Raw genomic sequence first — 18,953 nt, forward strand, 5'->3', positions numbered from 1 at the left:
GCCGAATCTGCGGCCCTCTAACAGATGAGCACTCTGCAACCACCATAGCAGAGAGACCCTTGTCCTTGTCGACAATTTTATCCGCTGATGCATCTGCAGATGCGATCCGGACCATTTGTCTAGCAGATCCCACTGAAAAATTCGTGCATGGAATCTGCCGAATGGAATCGCTTCGTAAGAAGCCACCATTTTTCCCAGGACTCTTGTGCATTGATGCACAGGCACTGTCCCTGGTTTTAGGAGGTTCCTGACGAGTTCGGATAACTCCCTGGCTTTCTCCTCCGGAAGAAATACCTTTTTCTGAACAGTGTCCAGAATCATCCCTAGGAACAGCAGACGTGTCGTCGGGATCAGTTGGGATTTTGGAAAATTCAGAATCCACCCGTGCTGTTGGAGCACTACTTGAGTTAGTGCTACTCCGACCTCCAGCTGTTCTCTGGATCTTGCCCTTATCAGGAGATCGTCCAAGTAAGGGATAATTAATACGCCTTCTCTTTTAGAATAGGTCTTACCGAGCCGTCCGGCTTCGGTACCACAAATAGCGTGGAGTAATACCCCTTTTCCTGTTGTAGAAGGGGTACCTTGATTATCACCTGCTGAGAATACAGCTTGTGAATGGCTTCCAATACCGTCGCCCTGTCTGAGGGAGACGTTGGCAAAGCAGATTTTAGGAACCGGCGAGGGGGAGACTTCTCGAATTCCAACCTGTAACCCCGAGATACTACCTGCAGGATCCAGGGGTCCACCTGCGAGTGAGCCCACTGTGCGCTGAAATTCTTGAGGCGACCCCCCACCGCCCCCGAGTCCGCTTGTAAGGTCCCAGCGTCATGCTGAGGCCTTTGCAGAAGCCGGGGAGGACTTCTGCTCCTGGGAAGGGGCTGCTTGCTGCAGTCTCTTACCCTTTCCTTTGCCTCGGGGCAAATATGAATGTCCTTTTGCTCGCTTGTTCTTATAGGAACGAAAGGACTGCGGCTGAAAAGACTGCGTCTTTTTCTGCTGGGAGGGGACTTGAGGTAAAAAGGTGGACTTCCCGGCTGTTGCCGTGGCTACCAAATCCGATAGACCGACCCCAAATAATTCCTCCCCTTTATACGGCAATACTTCCATATGCCGTTTGGAATCCGCATCGCCTGACCACTGTCGTGTCCATAGACTTCTTCTGGCAGATATGGACATCGCACTTACTCTTGATGCCAGAGTGCAGATATCCCTCTGTGCATCTCGCATATAAAAGGAATGCATCCTTTAATTGCTCTATAGTCAATAAAATACTGTCCCTATCCAGGGTATCAATATTTTCAGTCAGGGAATCCGACCAAGCCACCCCAGCACTGCACATCCAGGCTGAGGCGATTGCTGGTCGCAGTATAACACCAGTATGTGTGTATATACTTTTTAGAATATTTTCCAGCCTCCTATCAGCTGGATCCTTGAGGGCGGCCGTATCAGGAGACTGTAACGCCACTTGTTTGGATAAACGTGTGAGCGCCTTGTCCACCCTAGGGGGTGTTTCCCAGCGCGCCCTAACCTCTGGCGGGAAAGGGTATAACACCAATAACTTCTTTGAAATTAGCAGTTTTTTATCAGGGGTAACCCACGCTTCATCACACACGTCATTCAATTCCTCCGATTCAGGAAAAACTACAGGTAGTTTTTTCAGACCCCACATAATACCCCTTTTTGTGGTACTTGCAGTATCAGAGATATGCAAAGCCTCCTTCATTGCCGTGATCATATAACGTGTGGCCCTACTGGAAAATACGTTCGTTTCTTCACCGTCGACACTAGATTCGGTGTCCGTGTCTGTGTCGACCGACTGAGGCAAAGGGCGTTTTACAGCCCCTGACGGTGTTTGAGACGCCTGTACAGGTACTAACTGGTTTGCCGGTCGTCTCATGTCGTCAACCGACTATTGCAGCGTGCTGACATTATCACGTAATTCCATAAACAAAGCCATCCATTCCGGTGTCGACTCCCTAGGGGGTGACATCACCATTACCGGCAATTGCTCCGCCTCCACACCAACATCGTCCTCATACATGTCGACACACACGTACCGACACACAGGGAATGCTCTGATAGAAGACAGGACCCCACTAGCCCTTTGGGGAGACAGAGGGAGAGTTTGCCAGCACACACCAAAGCGCTATAATTATATAGGAACAACCTTATATAAGTGTTGTTTCCTTATAGCTGCTTAAATATATATAATATCGCCAAAAAATGCCCCCCCTCTCTGTTTTTTACCCTGTTTCTGTAGTGCAGTGCAGGGGAGAGCCTGGGAGCCTTCCTAGCAGCGGAGCTGTGTAGGAAAATGGTGCTGTGTGCTGAGGAGATAGGCCCCGCCCCCTATTCCGGCGGGCTCTTCTCCCGGTTTTTCTGAGACCTGGCAGGGGTGAAATACATCCATATAGCCTCATGGACTATATGTGATGTATTCTTCTTAGCCAGAAAGGTATTAACATTGCTGCCCAGGGCGCCCCCCCCAGCGCCCTGCACCCTCAGTGACCGCCGGTGTGAAGTGTGCCTGAGCGCAATGGCGCACAGCTGCAGTGCTGTGCGCTACCTCATGAAGACTGAAAAGCCTTCAGCCGCCGGTTTCTGGACCTCTTCTTACTTCGGCATCTGCAAGGGGGTCGGCGGCGCGGCTCCGGTGACCCATCCAGGCTGTACCTGTGATCGTCCCTCTGGAGCTAGTGTCCAGTAGCCTAAGAAGCAAATCCATCCTGCACGCAGGTGAGTTCACTTCTTCTCCCCTAGGTCCCTCGTTGCAGTGAGCCTGTTGCCAGCAGGACTCACTGAAAATAATAAAACTATCAAAACTTTTACTCCAAGCAGCTCTTTATGAGAGCCACCTAGATTGCACCCTGCTCGGACGGGCACAAAAACCTAACTGAGGCTTGGAGGAGGGTCATAGGGGGAGGAGCCAGTACACACCACCTAGTGGTCAAACTTTTAAATTTTGTGCCCTGTCTCCTGCGGAGCCGCTATTCCCCATGGTCCTGACGGAGTCCCCAGCATCCACTAGGACGTCAGAGAAAAATATGTTCACTTAAATACACGCACAGAAATGTACATCTTTTCTCTACATTCTGAGCACAAATATGTCCACCTCTAAGTGAGCCCCTGTAGGATTTCCTCAATATATTGAAGAAAAATTAATAACACTGTAATGTTGTGGTCATAGTATAGAATAACAGGTGACATTGGAAAAATTGCAGGGTTAGCAACAAAAAAAACATTTTACCCCTGCATACAAGTTATCTTATGAATGACGTGGCATCTCCGAGAGAAAATAGCCAACTAATAAAATACTACCTGTACACCAAACACAAGATTACCACTTGCTAAACCATAGGGAATATTAAATAAGCTGTACATGGTAATTTCTATTTTTTTCCCCATTTACCTTTCATTAAAGATGTGCCAGTGCTGGGTTTCTGGACATCGAAGCGAAAGAGATGTCTTTTACACATATCCTCTCCAAATTAACAATGCTTAACAGAGTTTTGTGATTTTATGGATTTGTATGTTATGGGCCCTACACACTCGGCGACTGGCCATCGAGCTGCCAGACAGGCGACCCGGCAGCTGGAGTGAAGTTTTTTCACTCCCCGTCACCTGGCTCCATAGCCCTGCATGCTAATATGGACGAGATTGTCCATATTGGCCAGCAGGTATGGTGCCTACACACAAAGATGTGAACGGTATCTCGTTCATTAATGAGCTAGATCGTTCATATCTTTATGTGTGTAGGGCCCTTTACTCTTACGTGATGATCTGTCCAACATCTGTATCCTCAGTATTGGTACAAATGGAATCCGGTCAGGATCTCTGCAGTCAAAATAATGTTGCCAGAATGCCACCAACGCTAGCATCCCAAATAGGGTCACAAGACCAGCGTCTGGATCCTGAACGAGCGTGTGCCGGTCAGTCTGGGTTTACCATTTTTAGATTAACAACGTAAATTTTTGGAAGAGTCAGCGGGACTTGCTCTGGCAACCTTGTGGTAATTTTCACTCAGAACTGTAAACGGCATCTTCTGGGTTATTCAATTGTGATATATACCACTCAATATAAATTACTGAACGGTGTATCTCATACTTGAATCACATCAAGGATACAAGTTATAATGTTGTATGAAGTTTACTCTTTATAGTCTAATTATACAAGATATGAAGTGTCACCAATTCTCATTTAAAGCTGCAGTATTCAGGTGCAGTTTTAATTTAACGTACTTATTTTATATCAAATGTAAATTGGGAAAAAAAAAAAAAAACACAAACACAGAAGGCTGTTCAGTTTTACTTTTTAATTCAACAATGAAGAATTAGTTTTCATCAACGTTAACGGTCTGTAGACCTGAAAATGAAAATAGATGTGATGCATTAATGTGATTAGCATGAATATAAACATTTAATTAAAAGGTGTACACTATATTCATAAGCAGCTTTAGCATCATACCACATGAAAAAAATGAACAGAGCTGAAATAAATTAGGTTACAAATATGCAAGGTTTTTATACTGGATGATATTGTCCCAACTTTTCAGCCTGTAGGCCAGTGTTTCTCAGGCTCAGCCCTCAGTGCCCCTTATAGCTGAGTTTTGTAGACCACCTAGGAGGTCCTTTGAAATGTGCCAGTTACGCATAACTGCACCACCTATATGGGGGACTGAAAATGTTAACTGTCAGGCATCCTGAGGACAGAGAATGAGAAACACAGCTCTAGAGATTAGGGCCCAATAGTCACTCTTGTAAGGTCAATATTCTCTTTTTAAAATGTATAATTTAGAAAACATAAGACTCCCCACAAAAAGGCAGCACGTAATTATCAGCCTGCATATCCAAGGGATACAACATCCCCTTTTTGGCTCAAGTCTATAACGTACTTGAAGTCACAGGTATGTAAACCGCATCTAAAGGGAGACCATGGGGGAAATGTACTAAACAGTGAAAAGAGAGTAGTGAGCTAGTAGAGAAGTTGCCCATGGCAACCAATCAGCAGCTCTGTATAATTTTATAATATGCAAATTATAAATGTTACTTCAATGCTGATTGGTTGACATGAGCAACTTCTCCACTGGCTCACTTCTTCACTGCTTATTACATCTTCCCCCACATTCTCAGCAAAGTGCCCAAACATAACAAGTTTTCCTGAGCACCTCTGCGTACCTTCACCTGACCAGTTCAGAGGGACTTCGCAGTCATTGTGCTGAACTAAAATTCCCCATAAATACCCCAAGATACTTCCAGAACTGAAAGTGTAACTCTGAACAAGTGACAGGCATTCTTAAAAAGGATAATAAAAAAAACCAAAAAAAAAACCCCACACTATGCACATAAGGCTATAAGTTTGTATTCTTCTCAATAGAAGGTATTTAACATGTAAAGAAGCATTTTTTTCTTGTAGAAAGCGTAATGGTAAAATGCAGTTTGTGATTTGGAGATTTTCACATTACCATGTTGCCTATTCACTGTAGCTTAAAAGTAGGATTGTAAAACCTGCAGCATCTACCATTACATTGCACCAAATAATACGTCCTTTTCTGCTTCAAACAAGCCACACAAAAACGTGACCCATCCATAGCACATTTCTCCCTCTACTTTGAAACCACAACACCAGCACATGTACAGTAACCAAAAAGCAGCACAGAACATTTAACAACTGTGTGCAATACCTAACATGCAAAAGAAGCAACTTACAACCAGTCAGCAACAAACCAGAGATTCCATCTATGTACAGGTGCAATTAATTGCATAGGACTGAAACATAGGTATATCATTCGTAAATCATTAGTCAAACCATATAGTACCTTTGTATGTTGTAACTGGCACATATGTGACCAATGTGTAGAGTTTATTCGGGGAATCTTCATCCTCATTGCGCTTTCTGGAAAGACGCACACGTATGCGGTATGGAACATTCCTGTACAAAAATAAATAGCGTTACATTATACAAATACCATGAGGCAAAACAATTGCGTTACTAACAAGTATTTTTAGACAGATTCTATTTTGCACATAACAATCAAAGCATTTGAACAATCACATGAATTGTTAACCTTTGTTTTCTAATTATATAGTGCCTACTTATTACACAGCTTTAGACAGAATACTTTCCCCCCACATAGTAGTTACTGGGTTAATGGCCACTAACTCATTGGAGTCAATTCAATTAACCGGAATGTGAATAGCGCCAAGGAGGTGGTTCTAGAGCTCTTCAACTTGCCACATCGTTAGTCAGGACATGCCAGTTCTCGCGCCTTAAGCCGGGTGTTAAGTCGAGAGAACAGACATTCTCTGACTTAAGTGCCTGCTGTAATGCGTTTGCGCCACGCTAACTGCAGGAAACTGCATCGCGGCACTAGTTTATTCAGATTTCTGCCTGCAGCTCAGGAGGGATGCAAACAGAAATCTTCTGGTTGTGCTTAATAGCACAGCTAATTAAATAGCTCCAGGACCTCCTTTCCAGCGCTATTAACACTGCATTTAATTGACCCCATTGAGTCCACATAAAATGTGGATTTAATGTGTTTCCCGGGCACTAAAATGCAGAATCTGAGAGAGGTGAAAAATCCTGCCTCAGGCAATTAGTGTGCAGGGCTCCCGCAGCTAACTCAGTGAGGCAGCACAGAGAAAAAACTGAATATGCCCCATAATGCCCTGGCCAGCTTGGCCCCAGTGCTGAGCAGCAGCAATGGAACCAATTTCACAAATCGTTTATGTACAACAAATGATTGATAGTATTAACAGCTCAGTTCCATTTCAACATCTGTATTTCGAGACGTGTGGCCGTGAATAGATGCGCCTGCAGCAAATATGCTTTCATCCACTTCATGACTACGTTTGGTAAGGAATCCATTTAAAAAAAAAAAGGTTTCATTTTATTTACTTCTACATCACCCACATATATGCTGCAGCACCGTACAATCAAAATTTTAATCGGGCAACAAAGTCTCTGGCACAGTGAAACTAAAAGTCCAGTTTCCCAAACGTTGCCATTACAGTCCAGGTTAGAAGGTTATCCATGCTTGAGATCAGATGTGTGAAATCCAATTGACTGAGGTACTAATTAAGCCCTCAAAAAATATGGATTGAAAGATCAACCACAGAAGGCGATTCCTCTGTGGTTGATTTTTTATAATGTCATAATAATTAAATTCAGTTAAAACATAACATTTATTCTTTCCTTAAAGTGAATTTTCGATGCAACGAATTATAAACGGTCAAAGTGACCTCATTTCTTGTATGTAAAACATTTTCCTGAATATAGAAAAAAAAAAAAAAAAAAAAAAAAAAAAAGAAGTGTCTCGTGGTGGTAATCACTGGTAAAGTAACTGTCAAATTATTAGAGGATGCGCAGGGCAGGCGCATTAAAATTACAATCAGTGCAATCAGGTATTAAGAGTCCAAAAGACCTATGTAATATAAGTATTGATCCCCCACATTCTCCTATTATGAACTAAATCTTCCTTCAACTTCCATGTGTCTCCTTAGCCACATTCCTTAGAGTACCTGGTATCTGATTCCTGGAAACCCCTCCAGCTAACCTTATTTATGTTATGTTGGACATGCTGCTTCAAACCATCACTTTATATGCAGATTTGTCCTGTGCAGGATGATAATATTTCTGGATTTTGGGTACTAATTAAGTCACTTGTGCTCAAGCATGGATATCCACAACACATGGGACCGGATTCAAATGATATCGCACCCGCTATCTCCCATCTAAAGTGACGGGAGATAGCGGGGTGATATTCAAATGTGCCCCACTATTGCGCCGATTCCAGTCTGGTTTAGGCGTGTCAAGCGCCTAAACCCGACTAAAGTTATGGGCGCGATCATTAAGAGACCTGTTTGGGCACCCAAACGGGTCTCTTTACATGCAATTCAGCTCGCTACTCGCTGAAATGGAGTTGTCACGCTCGTCAGCAGTAACATTAGAGTATCGCCAGCGGGCGCGATAGGGGACGGGAGGGGGGACAGAATATTTGAATCCGGCCCATGGACTGTAATGGTGAAGTCTAGTAAACAGTGACAATCTAATTTCCCTTCTACATCACCAATGTCACCTCTGCTAGTGCCCTGGGTTGGAAACAAATGTAAAGCTGTAATGCTGCGGTTTGGCCATTCTGATACTTAATGCTTGATCCATAAGTCATTAGCTTGTTTTACTAAACTAGAAAGGAACTCTGTGCTTCAGATTTTCAAGAGATTGCTGAAAAAGAATGTATGTACAGAAGCAGATATTTACATGGCCAGGTTGGTGTAATCGGTGGTTGCTTGCAGTGTCAAATGTTCAAAAATTGTTTGCCTGCCACAGTCACAAAAGCAGATGAAGGGGATGACATGGATAATACAAACTGCCATAATAGACTCACAATGGCCTTTATGTACACAGTATAAGTGACCAATAAATACCCTTTGTCCATAGCAAAGAGATCATTCTGCCAGCACAGAGACATGGTGTGCTGCCAAACTGGAGAAAGCTCCAGGCACTTGTAAAAAAAAAACAAAAAACCACCCATCCAAACCCTCCATGTATGAGGCCAGTCCCACTACACATACTACAACAGGTACAGAAAGTAAAACCACTCACCTCACTCCTTTGGCCCAAACAGCTTTGTTCAACCTTGTGTCTATGCGTACATCAGGGGTTCGCATCTCTTTCATTGCAAACTTACGGATCTCCTTCAGAGCACGAGGAGCTCGCTTTTTGAAGCCACTGAAAAAGTAAACACAAACATAGCAATTTTAAACACGATACAAAAGACCCTGTCTACACCAGTTACGCCATAGTAAGGGAGCGCTCAACCAAGAACAATGAACACTTAATTACGTTTTACTTTAGATTACACTGACAGACACATAGATCAGTGTGTATCGGGTGGTATTCATGTGACCACTGGTCAGCTGACCAACAGTTACATGACCTCCACCAGCCCGACGGCTCACTATCCCGATGGTCGGCATGCCACGTACCGAGCCCGCAAGGGGCTTGCTGCACTCGCCCCTCCCCGCCGGGATCCCGGCGTCGGTATGCTGCCGGGATCCCAGCGTCGGTAAGCTGACCGGCGGTCTTCTGACCGCCGGTCAGCAGTACTACACCCGTGTGTATCAGCACCAGTGTGCACACTACCTACGGTGCTAGAATCACTTCATATGCCACACGTTAGGCTTACCAAACTAGGAGGGGACCCAACGGTGGACAAAGCTCTGGCACCTGCGAGTTAATGCAGCATCAGCAGCAGTTTTCAGCATTTCGGACTCGCACAATTTTGTTTGCAGGCCCGTGGGAGTGTGTACAATATTGCGTGAATTCAGGGTGAGAGCGGGCTGCAAAGTGTGAGAGATGCATTTCAACGCAGCTGCAATGGCAGCTCGCCATCTTCGCCCGCAATTGGATTCCCCAGCCAACAGCCTTGGTACAGGCATACTGCGATTGCGCGAATTCAGGCGTGCATGGCTATGTAACATTATCAGCACTTACATTCCATGGATCCGTTTGTGAATATTGATGGTGTATTCCCTAGTTACCACCTCGTTGATGGCCGAGCGGCCCTTCTTCTTCTCGCCTCCTTTCTTGGCTGGCGCCATCTCTATGGAGAGAAACACAGCAGCGATGAGACATGCAGCGGGCACCCGGCACACACAGTGCTATGCCGCAGCCGCCCCGGCCCCAAACAGAAGTAGCAGGACACAGGACAGCCCCCGTGTGTCTGCCTCTGGCTGTCATCTCTCCCCGGCACCGCCAGCAGCCGCCCCGCACACACTGCCCCTGCAGCCAGCCTGCCAATACAGCCCCCGGCTGATCGGTGGGAAGGGCACGGAGCAGGTGCCGGGCACCGGGGGCAGTGCTGGCAGCCGGGCGGACGGATGGCGGACGATACAGGGACAGGCCGGCTCCGACGCGATACTCACTCTCCCAGGGCCAATGTCGAAAAGGAAGGAGAAAAGGATTGTGGGTAAGGTGTAAAACCTTTGCACAGACGTTACGCTTCCGGGTCGGATACGTAATGACGTAACTAACGCAGTATGGTTGGGGAGTAGTAACCTAGCGCACAGGAGGCCGGTGCTGTGCCTAGCCCGATAACTGCAGTACCGTAGTACGCCAGAGGGGGCGATAGCAGGGAGTTGGCAGCGGTCACCCGCTCTCACAGCGACAGCGCCCCCTCAGGCTGACGGGCGGCAATACCAACTGCGCATTATTAGTATTACTACTTTCGTTTATGCAAAGGGATGAGGAGAGGTATCTATTGAGAGAGATGATAGCGGCGAAAGATGTAGTACAAACCAATCAGTTCCTATCATAATTCAAACATAGCCAGTAACATGGAGGCTAGGAGCTGCTTGGCTGGTACTTTATCTCCAAGATTTGATCAATCTTCCCAATAGGGGCTTGTGCAGGGACGGATCTTGACTCCTCCCCTCTCCAGTCCTGAAAAACTATACTTTCTCTAACGTCCTAGTGGATGCTGGGGACTCCGTCAGGACCATGGGGAATAGCGGGCTCCGCAGGAGACAGGGCACATCTAAAAAGCTTTTTAGGTCACATGGTGTGTACTGGCTCCTCCCCCTATGACCCTCCTCCAAGCCTCAGTTAGGTTTTTGTGCCCGTCCGAGAAGGGTGCAAACTGGATGGCTCTCTTAAGGAGCTGTTTAGTAAAGTTTTTTTTTAGGTTTCTAATCAGTGATTCCTGCTGGCGACAGGATCACTGCAACGAGGGACTTAGGGGAGAGACTTGCAACTCACCTGCGTGCAGGAGGATTGAAGTTTTAGGCTACTGGACACTGAGCTCCAGAGGGAGTCGGAACACAGGTCAGCCTGGGGTTCGTCCCGGAGCCGCGCCGCCGATCCCCCTTACAGACGCTGAAGAAAGACGGCGGAACGGAGGTCCGGAAACAGGCGGCAGAAGACTTCACAGTCTTCAGAGAGGTAGCGCACAGCACTGCAGCTGTGCGCCATTGTTGCTACACGGCTCACTGACACGGTCACGGAGGGTGCAGGGCGCTGCTGGGGGCGCCCTGGGCAGCAATATAAATACCTATTTGGCAAATAAATACATCACATATAGCCATTAAGGCTATATGTATGTATTTAACCCAGGCCAGTTTTCCTAATAACCGGGAGAAAAGCCCGCCGTGAAAGGGGCGGAGCTTATTCTCCTCAGCACTCAGCGCCATTTTCCTGACCAGCTCCGCTGGTGAGGAAGGCTCCCACTCTCCCCTGCACTACAGAAACAGGGTTAAAGAGAAGGGGGGCATAAATTGGCGATATAATTATATATTAAGAGCCCATATATAGAAACAACACCTTCTAGGGTTGTTATATACATTATGGCGCTTTTGGTGTGTGCTGGCAAACTCTCCCTCTGTCTCCCCAAAGGGCTAGTGGGTCCTGTCCTCTATCAGAGCATTCCCTGTATGTGTGTGCTGTAGGTCGGTACGTGTGTGTCGACATGTATGAGGAAAATGTTGGTGAGGAGACGGAGAAAATTGCCTGTAATGGTGATGTCACTCTCTAGGGAGTCGACACCAGAATGGATGGCTTACTTATGGAATTACGTGATAATGTCAACACGCTGCAAGCCGGTTGACGACATGAGACAGCCGGCGGACAAATTAGTATCGGTCCAGGCGTCTCAGACACCGTCAGGGGCTTGTAAAAACGCCCATTTACCTCAGTCGGTCGACAGACACTGACACGGACACTGACCCCAGTGTCGACGGTGAAGAAACAAACGTATTTTTCCTTTAGGGCCACAAGTTACATGTTAAGGGCAATAAAGGAGGTGTTACGTATTTCTGATACCACAAGTACCACAAATAAGGGTATTTTGTAGGGTGGGAATAAACTACTTGTAGTTTTGCCTGAATCAGATAAATTAAATGAAGTGTGTGATGATACGTGGGGTTCCTCCGACAGAAAGTTATGGGCGGTATACCCTTTTTCCCGCCAGTAGTAAGGGCGAGTTGGAAAACACACCTTAGGGTGGACAAGGCGCTCACACGCATATAAAAAACATGGCGTTACCGTTTCCAGATACGGCCGCCCTCAAGGAGCCAGCTGAAAGGAAGCTGAAAAATATCATAACAGTATATACACACATACTGGTGTTATACTACGACCAGCAATCGCCTCAGCCTGGATGTGCAGCGCTGAGGGGGCTTGGTCGGATTTCCTGACTGAAAATTTTGATACCCTTGACAGGGACAGGATTTTATTGTCTATAGAGCATTTTAGGGATGCATTTCTATATATGTGTGATGCGCAGAGGCATATTTGCATTCTGGCATCAAAGAGTAAATGTGATGTACATATCTGCCAGACGAAGACACGACAGTGGTCAGGTGAGGCAGATTCCAGACGGCATATGGAAGTATTGCCGTATAAAGGGGCGGTCCATTGGACCTGGTGGCCATGGCAACAGCTGAAAAATCCACCTTTTGTTACCCCGAGTCACATATTGGCAGAAAAGGACACAGTCTTTTCAGTCTCAGTCCTTTCGTCCCCATACGGGCAGGCGGGCGAAGGCCAGTCATATCTGCCCAGGGGGAGAGGAAAGGGAAGAAGACTGCAGCAAGCAGCTCATTCCCAGGAACAGAAGCTCCTCACGGCTTCTGCCAAGTCCGCAGCATAACGCTGGGGCCGTACAAGCGGACTCAGGTGCGGTAGGGGGTCATCTCAAGAGTTTCAGCAACACTCGCAAGGGAACTCCGGGATCCTACATGTAATATCCCAGGTGTACATTGGAAATTCGAGACGTCTCCCCCTCACACAATTCACAGGCTGTATTCCCAGCAGGTGATAATCAAAGTACCCTTCTTACAACAAGGAAGGGGGTAGTATTCCACACTATATTGTGGTACTGAAGCCAACCGGCTCGGTGAGATCTGAAATATTTGAACACTTACATACAAGCGTTCAAATCAAGATGGAGTCACTCGGAGCAGTGATAGCGAACCAGGAAGAAGGGGACGATATGATGTCACTGGATATCAGGGACGTTTACCTACAGGTCCAAATTTGCCCTTCTCACCAAGGGTACTTCAGGTTCCTGGTACAGAACTGTCACTATCAGTTCAGACGCTGCCGTTTGGATGGTCCACGGCGCCCCGGGTCTTTACCAAGGTAATGGCCGGAATGATGATTTTTCTTAAAAGAAACATGGACGCTTTCCTGATAAGGGCAAGGTCCAGAGAACAGTTGGAGGTCGGAGTAGCACTATCTTAAGTAGTTCTACGACAGCACGAGTGGATTCTAAATATTCCAAAATCGCAGCTTTTTCCGACGACACGTCTACTGTTCCTAGGGAAGATTCTGGACACAGTCCAGAAAAACGTGTTTCTCCCAGTGGAGAAAACCAGGGAGTTATCCGAGCTAATCGGGATCCTCCTAAAACCAGGAAAAGTGTCAGTGCATCATTGCACAAGAGTCCTGGTAAAAATGGTGGCTTATTACGAAGCAATTCCATTCGGCAGATTTCCCGCAAGAACTCTTCAGTGGGATCTGCTGGACAAATGGTCCGGATCGCATCCTCAGATGCATCAGCGGATAACCCTATATCCAAGGAAAAGGGTGTCTCTCCTGTGGTGATTACAGAGTGCTCATCTTCTAGAGGGCCGCAGATTCGGCATTCAGGATTGGATGCCGGTGACCACGGAGGCCAGCCTGAGAGGCTGGGGAACAGTCACACAGGAAAAAAAAAAAAAAAAAATTTCCAGGGAAGTGTGATTAAGTCTGGAGAATTCTCTCCGCATAAATAAGCTTAGAGCAAATTTATAATGCTCTAAACTTAGCTAGACCTCTGCTTCAAGGTCAGCCGGTATTGATCCAGTGGGATAACATCACGGCAGTCGCCCACGTAAACAGAAGGGCGGCACAAGAAGCAGGAGGGCAGTGAAAACTGCAAGGATTTTTCGCTAGGCGGAAAATCATGTGATAGCACTGTCAGCAGTGTTCTTTCCGGGAGTGGACGACTGGGAAGCAGACTTCCTCAGCAGGCATGACCTCCACCCGGGAGAGTGGAAACTTCATAGGGAAGTTTTTCAACATGATTGTGGACCGTTGGCAAAGACCAAAGGTGGACATGATGGCGTCCCGCCCGAACAAAAACGGGACAGGTATTCCGCCAGGTCATGAGACCTTCAGGCGATAACTGTGGATGTTCTGGTAACACCGTGGGTGTACCAGTCTGTGTATGTGTTCCCTCCTCTGTTTCTCATAACCAGGGTATTGAGAATTATAAGACATAGAGGAGTATGAACTATACTAGTGGCTCCGGATTGGCCAAGAGGGACTCGGTACCCGGAACTTCAAGAAATGCTCACAGAGGACTAAGGGCCTGGGGAGCTAAGAAGGGACTTGATTCAGCAAGTACCATGTCTATTCCAAGACTTACCGCGGCTGCGTTTGACGGCATGGCGGTTGAATGCCGGATCCTGAGGGGAAAAGGCATTCCATAAGAGGTCATACCTACCCTGGTCAAAGCCAGGAAGGAGGTGACCGCACAACGTCATCACCACATGTGGTGAAAATATGTTGCGTGGGTGAGGCCAGGAAGGCTCCACGACGGAAATTCAACTAGGTCGATTTCTACACTTCCTGAAAACAGGAGTGTTTTGGACCTCAAATTGGGGTTCATTAACATTTAAATTTCGGCCCTGTAGATTTTCTTCCAGAAAGAATTGACTTCAGTTCCTGAAGTCCAGATTGTAAAGGATGTATTGCATATACAGCTTTTTTGTGCCCCTAGGGGCACCGTGAGATCTCAACATAGTGTTGGGATTTCTTAAAATCATATTGGTTTGAACCGCTCAAATCTGTGGATTTGAAATATCTCACATGGAAAGTGACCATGCTGTTGACAAATATCTCACATGGGAAGTGACCATGTTGTTAGCCCTGGCCTCGGCCAGGCGATTGTCAGAATGGGCGGCTTTGTCTTACAAAAGCCCATATTAAAATTTTCCATTTGAACAGGACAGAACTGGGACTCGTCTCCAGTTTCTTCATGAAGGGGTGTCAGCGTTTTCACCTGAAACAACCTCTTGTGGTGCCTGCGGCTACTAGGGACTTGGAGGACTCCAAGTTACTAGACGTGGTCAGGGCCCTAAAAATATATATATATATATATATATATATATATATATAGTTAGGACGGCTGGAGTCAGAAAGTCTGACTTGCTGTTTATACTGTATACACCCAACAAGCTGGGTGCTCATGCTTCTAAGCAGTCTATTGCACGCTGGATTTGTAGTACAATTCAGCTTGCACATTCTGTGGCAGGCCTGCCACAGACGAAATATGTAGATGCCCATTCCACAAGGAAGGTGGGCTCATCCTGGGCGGCTGCCCGAGGAGTCTCGGCATTACAACTTTGCCGAGCAGCTACGTGGTCAGGGGAGAACACGTTTGTAAAATTTTACAAATTTTGATACTCTGGCTAAGGAGGACCTGGAGTTCTCTCATTCGGTGCTGCAGAGTCATCCGCACTCTCCCGCCCGTTTGGGAGCTTTGGTATAATCCCCATGGTCCTGACGGAGTCCCCAGCATCCACTAGGACGTTAGAGAAAATAAGAATTTACTTACCGATAATTCTATTTCTCGTAGTCCGTAGTGGATGCTGGGCGCCCATCCCAAGTGCGGATTGTCTGCAATGCTTGTACATAGTTATTGTTACAAAAATCGGGTTATTACTATTGTTGTGAGCCATCTTTTCGGAGGCTACTTCGTTTTGTTATCATACTGTTAACTGGGTTCAGATCACAAGTTGTACGGTGTGATTGGTGTGGCTGGTATGAGTCTTACCCGGGATTCAAGATCCTTCCTTATTGTGTACGCTCGTCCGGGCACAGTACCTAACTGAGGCTTGGAGGAGGGTCATAGGGGGAGGAGCCAGTACACACCATGTGACCTAAAAAGCTTTTTAGATGTGCCCTGTCTCCTGCGGAGCCCGCTATTCCCCATGGTCCTGACGGAGTCCCCAGCATCCACTACGGACTACGAGAAATAGAATTATCGGTAAGTAAATTCTTATTTTTTGAGTGAGGTTGAGAGAGTGATGCCTTTGCTTTGTGATTGTTCTTCGTACAGAAACTTTTTTAATTTTAAAATGGTTACAAATATTGTATAAAATGACCAGGCTATTTGTATAAGGTGTATATGAAACATAAATGCATTTTGTGCATAGACTTAGGTCCCATCCAGTCACGGATTTTACCTATGGGTTTAAGGACTGCAGCCCCCCAGGAAAAAAAAAGTGATAAAGTGGAGAGTGATAAACTACCAACCAACCAACCAACCAACCAACCAACCAGCTCCTGTCCTTTTTCAAACACAGACTGTACCATGGCAGTTAGGAGCTGATTGGCTGCTGCTTTACCACTCTCCCCTTTATCACTTGTCAAGGTATAGGGGGTCATTTCGAGATGATCGTAGCTGTGCTAAATTTAGCACAGCTACGATCATTCACACTGACATGCGGGGGGATGCCCAGCACAGGGCTATCCTGCCCCGCATGTCAGTGCCGGCCCCCCGCAGAAGTGCAAAGGCATTGCACTGCGGCGATGCTTTTGCACTTCAAAAATAGCTCCCGACCAGCGCAGCTTTAGCGTGCTGGTCAGGAGCTACTCATCGCTCCCTGGCTCGCAGCGGCTGCGTGTGACGTCACGCAGCCACTGCGGCCCGTCCCCCCCCCGTTCGGTCCGGCCACGACTGCGTTGGCCAGACCGCGCCCACGAAACGGCAGCCAAACGCCACCGTCCTTCGGCCCTCTGGCATGCGCCGACGCACTGCGGCGCATGCGCAGTTCTGACCCGATCGCACCGCTGCGATAAACTGCAGCGTGCGATCGGGTCAGAATGACCCCCTTAGTACCTCTCACCGGAAGTCTACAGTACACTACATATAATTCTGCTAGTACAGAGAAGCTCCAGTGTATTAAAGTCTGTGTCTTTCTAACCACAGGACCCGGATGTACAGACACGCATCACATATTATTTAGGCCTTGAATGTGACTGTGCTGTGGGGTAATTGTATGTATTAGCCCTATTACCCGCACAACCGCAAGTGAGGGGCGACTGCTCATTGACCCTTCCTCTCTCGGCTCCTCTGTGGTGCTGTGGCAGCCCACCCGTCCCAGGCTCCACACAAGGCGACCGAAGCTGGCTGATGTAACATTTATTGACAAGGAGAAGCGAGAGGAGAGAGGCGGTACCGGCAACATCCAGCAAGCTGTTGCCCTGGCTGCCACACACAGTGCCACCGACCTTGTGACTAGCCAGGTCCCCAGTTCACCCCATACTGCCTGGCCTGCATGGTAGCGCCATGCCAGCGCATCTTGCCTGCAGACACAGTACACATGGAGTAGCCTGGCTGCATGTACCACAGGGGAGGATGCCACACAGAGCACACCCTCTTCCACACAGACGGCAGCAGCGGCTCCCAGCCCCGTCCCCAACCAGCACACAGGTCTCACTCTCTTACCGATCTCTGCAGCTCCCCCAGCCATAGCCATACCCTCTTCTTTCCACTCGGTTCCTTGGTCGTTGTAGACGGTCTGCACTGCCTGATTCATGGTCTGTAGGCCGAGTGTCCCCTCCATATCTCAGCGATGTTGCATGTAGTCATGTTTCCCAGGCTTCTGGGATTGTGCACCCGCAACCTCCTCTGGCCAGAAAGCACAGGCTGCAGCAGAGCGTTTCACCTCATGCTCTTCCCTGGGCCGCCGGAGATCTCTCTGCTGTTCAACAGTGCAGCTAGGTTCCGTATGCAGGCTGTCAGCCACCATTTTTCGCATCAAAGCAGCTGCATGTGACACCACGCAGCCGACCCCCCCGACAATGCTCCGTTGCCGCCCCCCGCCTGCCCAGTGAACGCCTCTACCTGTCAATCAGGCAGAGGCATTCGCACTCTCTGCGCACCGACCCCGACAGGGTTATTGTAAACTGAATAACCCCCTAAATCTTTTATAAAAACATAGGGGGTATATTTACTAAGGCATCTAAAAGAGACAAGTGGTGGTGTTGCTCATAGAAACCAATCATTGTAGAATGCAATAGAGAAATGATAGACAGAATCTGGTTGGTAATGGTTGCTATTGGCATCAGGACCACTTGACAGTTTCAGAGGCTTTAGTAAATATACCCTATAGACTCATTTTCATACAGCATGTATAAATGTGTAAAGTATAATACCCAATAAAAAATGTCTTAGGAAATCAGTTATTATATATTTTTCTGCCAAGGATAGAATGGACCATTATGCATTATTTTATATATAATATTACATTGCAGTTACAACTGAAGTGTTATTTCATTACATAATCTCTGAAAGTAATACCCTTAAAGGGCTCAGGGTCAGGGTCATCTGGTTCCGGACCAGCAACCTCTTCCTCAAAAAGCGCTCTGTCACACAGAGTATTAGTGTCACACACAACATCTGGAACATGTATGGGGGTCCTGCAGACCAGTCAGAGCAGTGAAATGGATCTGTTCACTGGTCAACCTGGTTAAGACATGGGATGAAATTTACTAAGCAGCAGGTTTGAAATCTCTGCAGCAGTTAACCAGATGGATTGCATCCACCAGATTTCATCTCAAGACTGCTGACAAACCGCACTTTAGAATAGAATAGAACATTGAATGTCCATCAGTTTCTTTACCATTAGAAGAGTAGAAAGCTCAGATTTACCAAGCAGGTTTAGAACCCATAGCAAAGCTGACACAATCCTACCAGGTGGGTTTGCAAGCACTGCACAGATCAACAGGATCTGTGCTAGCTTGAATTATATATAAAAATAACAAATGTAAAAACGCTCAAATACTAACCAAAAGTTATGGGTGCTTCCCCCCAATTGATAACCAGCCCTGCATACAGATGTGTTCAGGGGCGTTTTAAGAGAGGAGGAGGCCCGGGTGCTCCTCCGTTCGGGCCCCTCCTCCGTTCG

General features: G+C 47.0%; 1 protein-coding gene and 1 long non-coding RNA gene across 2 annotated transcripts; one reads left to right on the forward strand and one right to left on the reverse strand.

The window, feature by feature from the left end:
* Positions 1-4,297: 4,297 nt before the first annotated feature.
* On the reverse strand, positions 4,298-10,020 carry RPL31 (ribosomal protein L31). Its single transcript, XM_063953452.1, has 5 exons — positions 9,924-10,020; positions 9,493-9,601; positions 8,602-8,727; positions 5,816-5,928; positions 4,298-4,362 (listed from the first exon to the last, which is right to left on the reverse strand). The coding sequence occupies exons 2-5, from the start codon at positions 9,597-9,599 to the stop codon at positions 4,331-4,333; spliced, it is 378 nt and encodes a 125-aa protein (XP_063809522.1). The 5' UTR covers positions 9,600-9,601; positions 9,924-10,020; the 3' UTR covers positions 4,298-4,330.
* A 25-nt stretch (positions 10,021-10,045) lies between these two features.
* LOC135024337 (uncharacterized) lies at positions 10,046-18,227 on the forward strand. Its single transcript, XR_010221172.1, has 2 exons — positions 10,046-10,251; positions 16,973-18,227. It is a non-coding gene; the product is annotated as an uncharacterized LOC135024337 (long non-coding RNA).
* The last annotated feature ends 726 nt before the right edge of the window (positions 18,228-18,953 follow it).

Source organism: Pseudophryne corroboree, chromosome 2 (genome assembly GCF_028390025.1).
Source record: "Pseudophryne corroboree isolate aPseCor3 chromosome 2, aPseCor3.hap2, whole genome shotgun sequence".
In the NCBI taxonomy this organism is placed as follows: Eukaryota; Metazoa; Chordata; class Amphibia; order Anura; family Myobatrachidae; genus Pseudophryne; species Pseudophryne corroboree.

Excerpts from the sequence above, each read along its gene's own strand:
- RPL31 (XM_063953452.1), bottom strand. The coding sequence starts at position 9,599 with ATGGCGCCAGCCAAGAAAGGAGGCGAGAAGAAGAAGGGCCGCTCGGCC. Across the intron at positions 5,929-8,601 it reads GTTTGGGCCAAAGGAGTGAG|GAATGTTCCATACCGCATAC; the intron begins GTGAGTGGTTTT and ends ATTTTTGTACAG. Across the intron at positions 4,363-5,815 it reads GCCAGTTACAACATACAAAG|GTCTACAGACCGTTAACGTT; the intron begins GTACTATATGGT and ends TTTCATTTTCAG.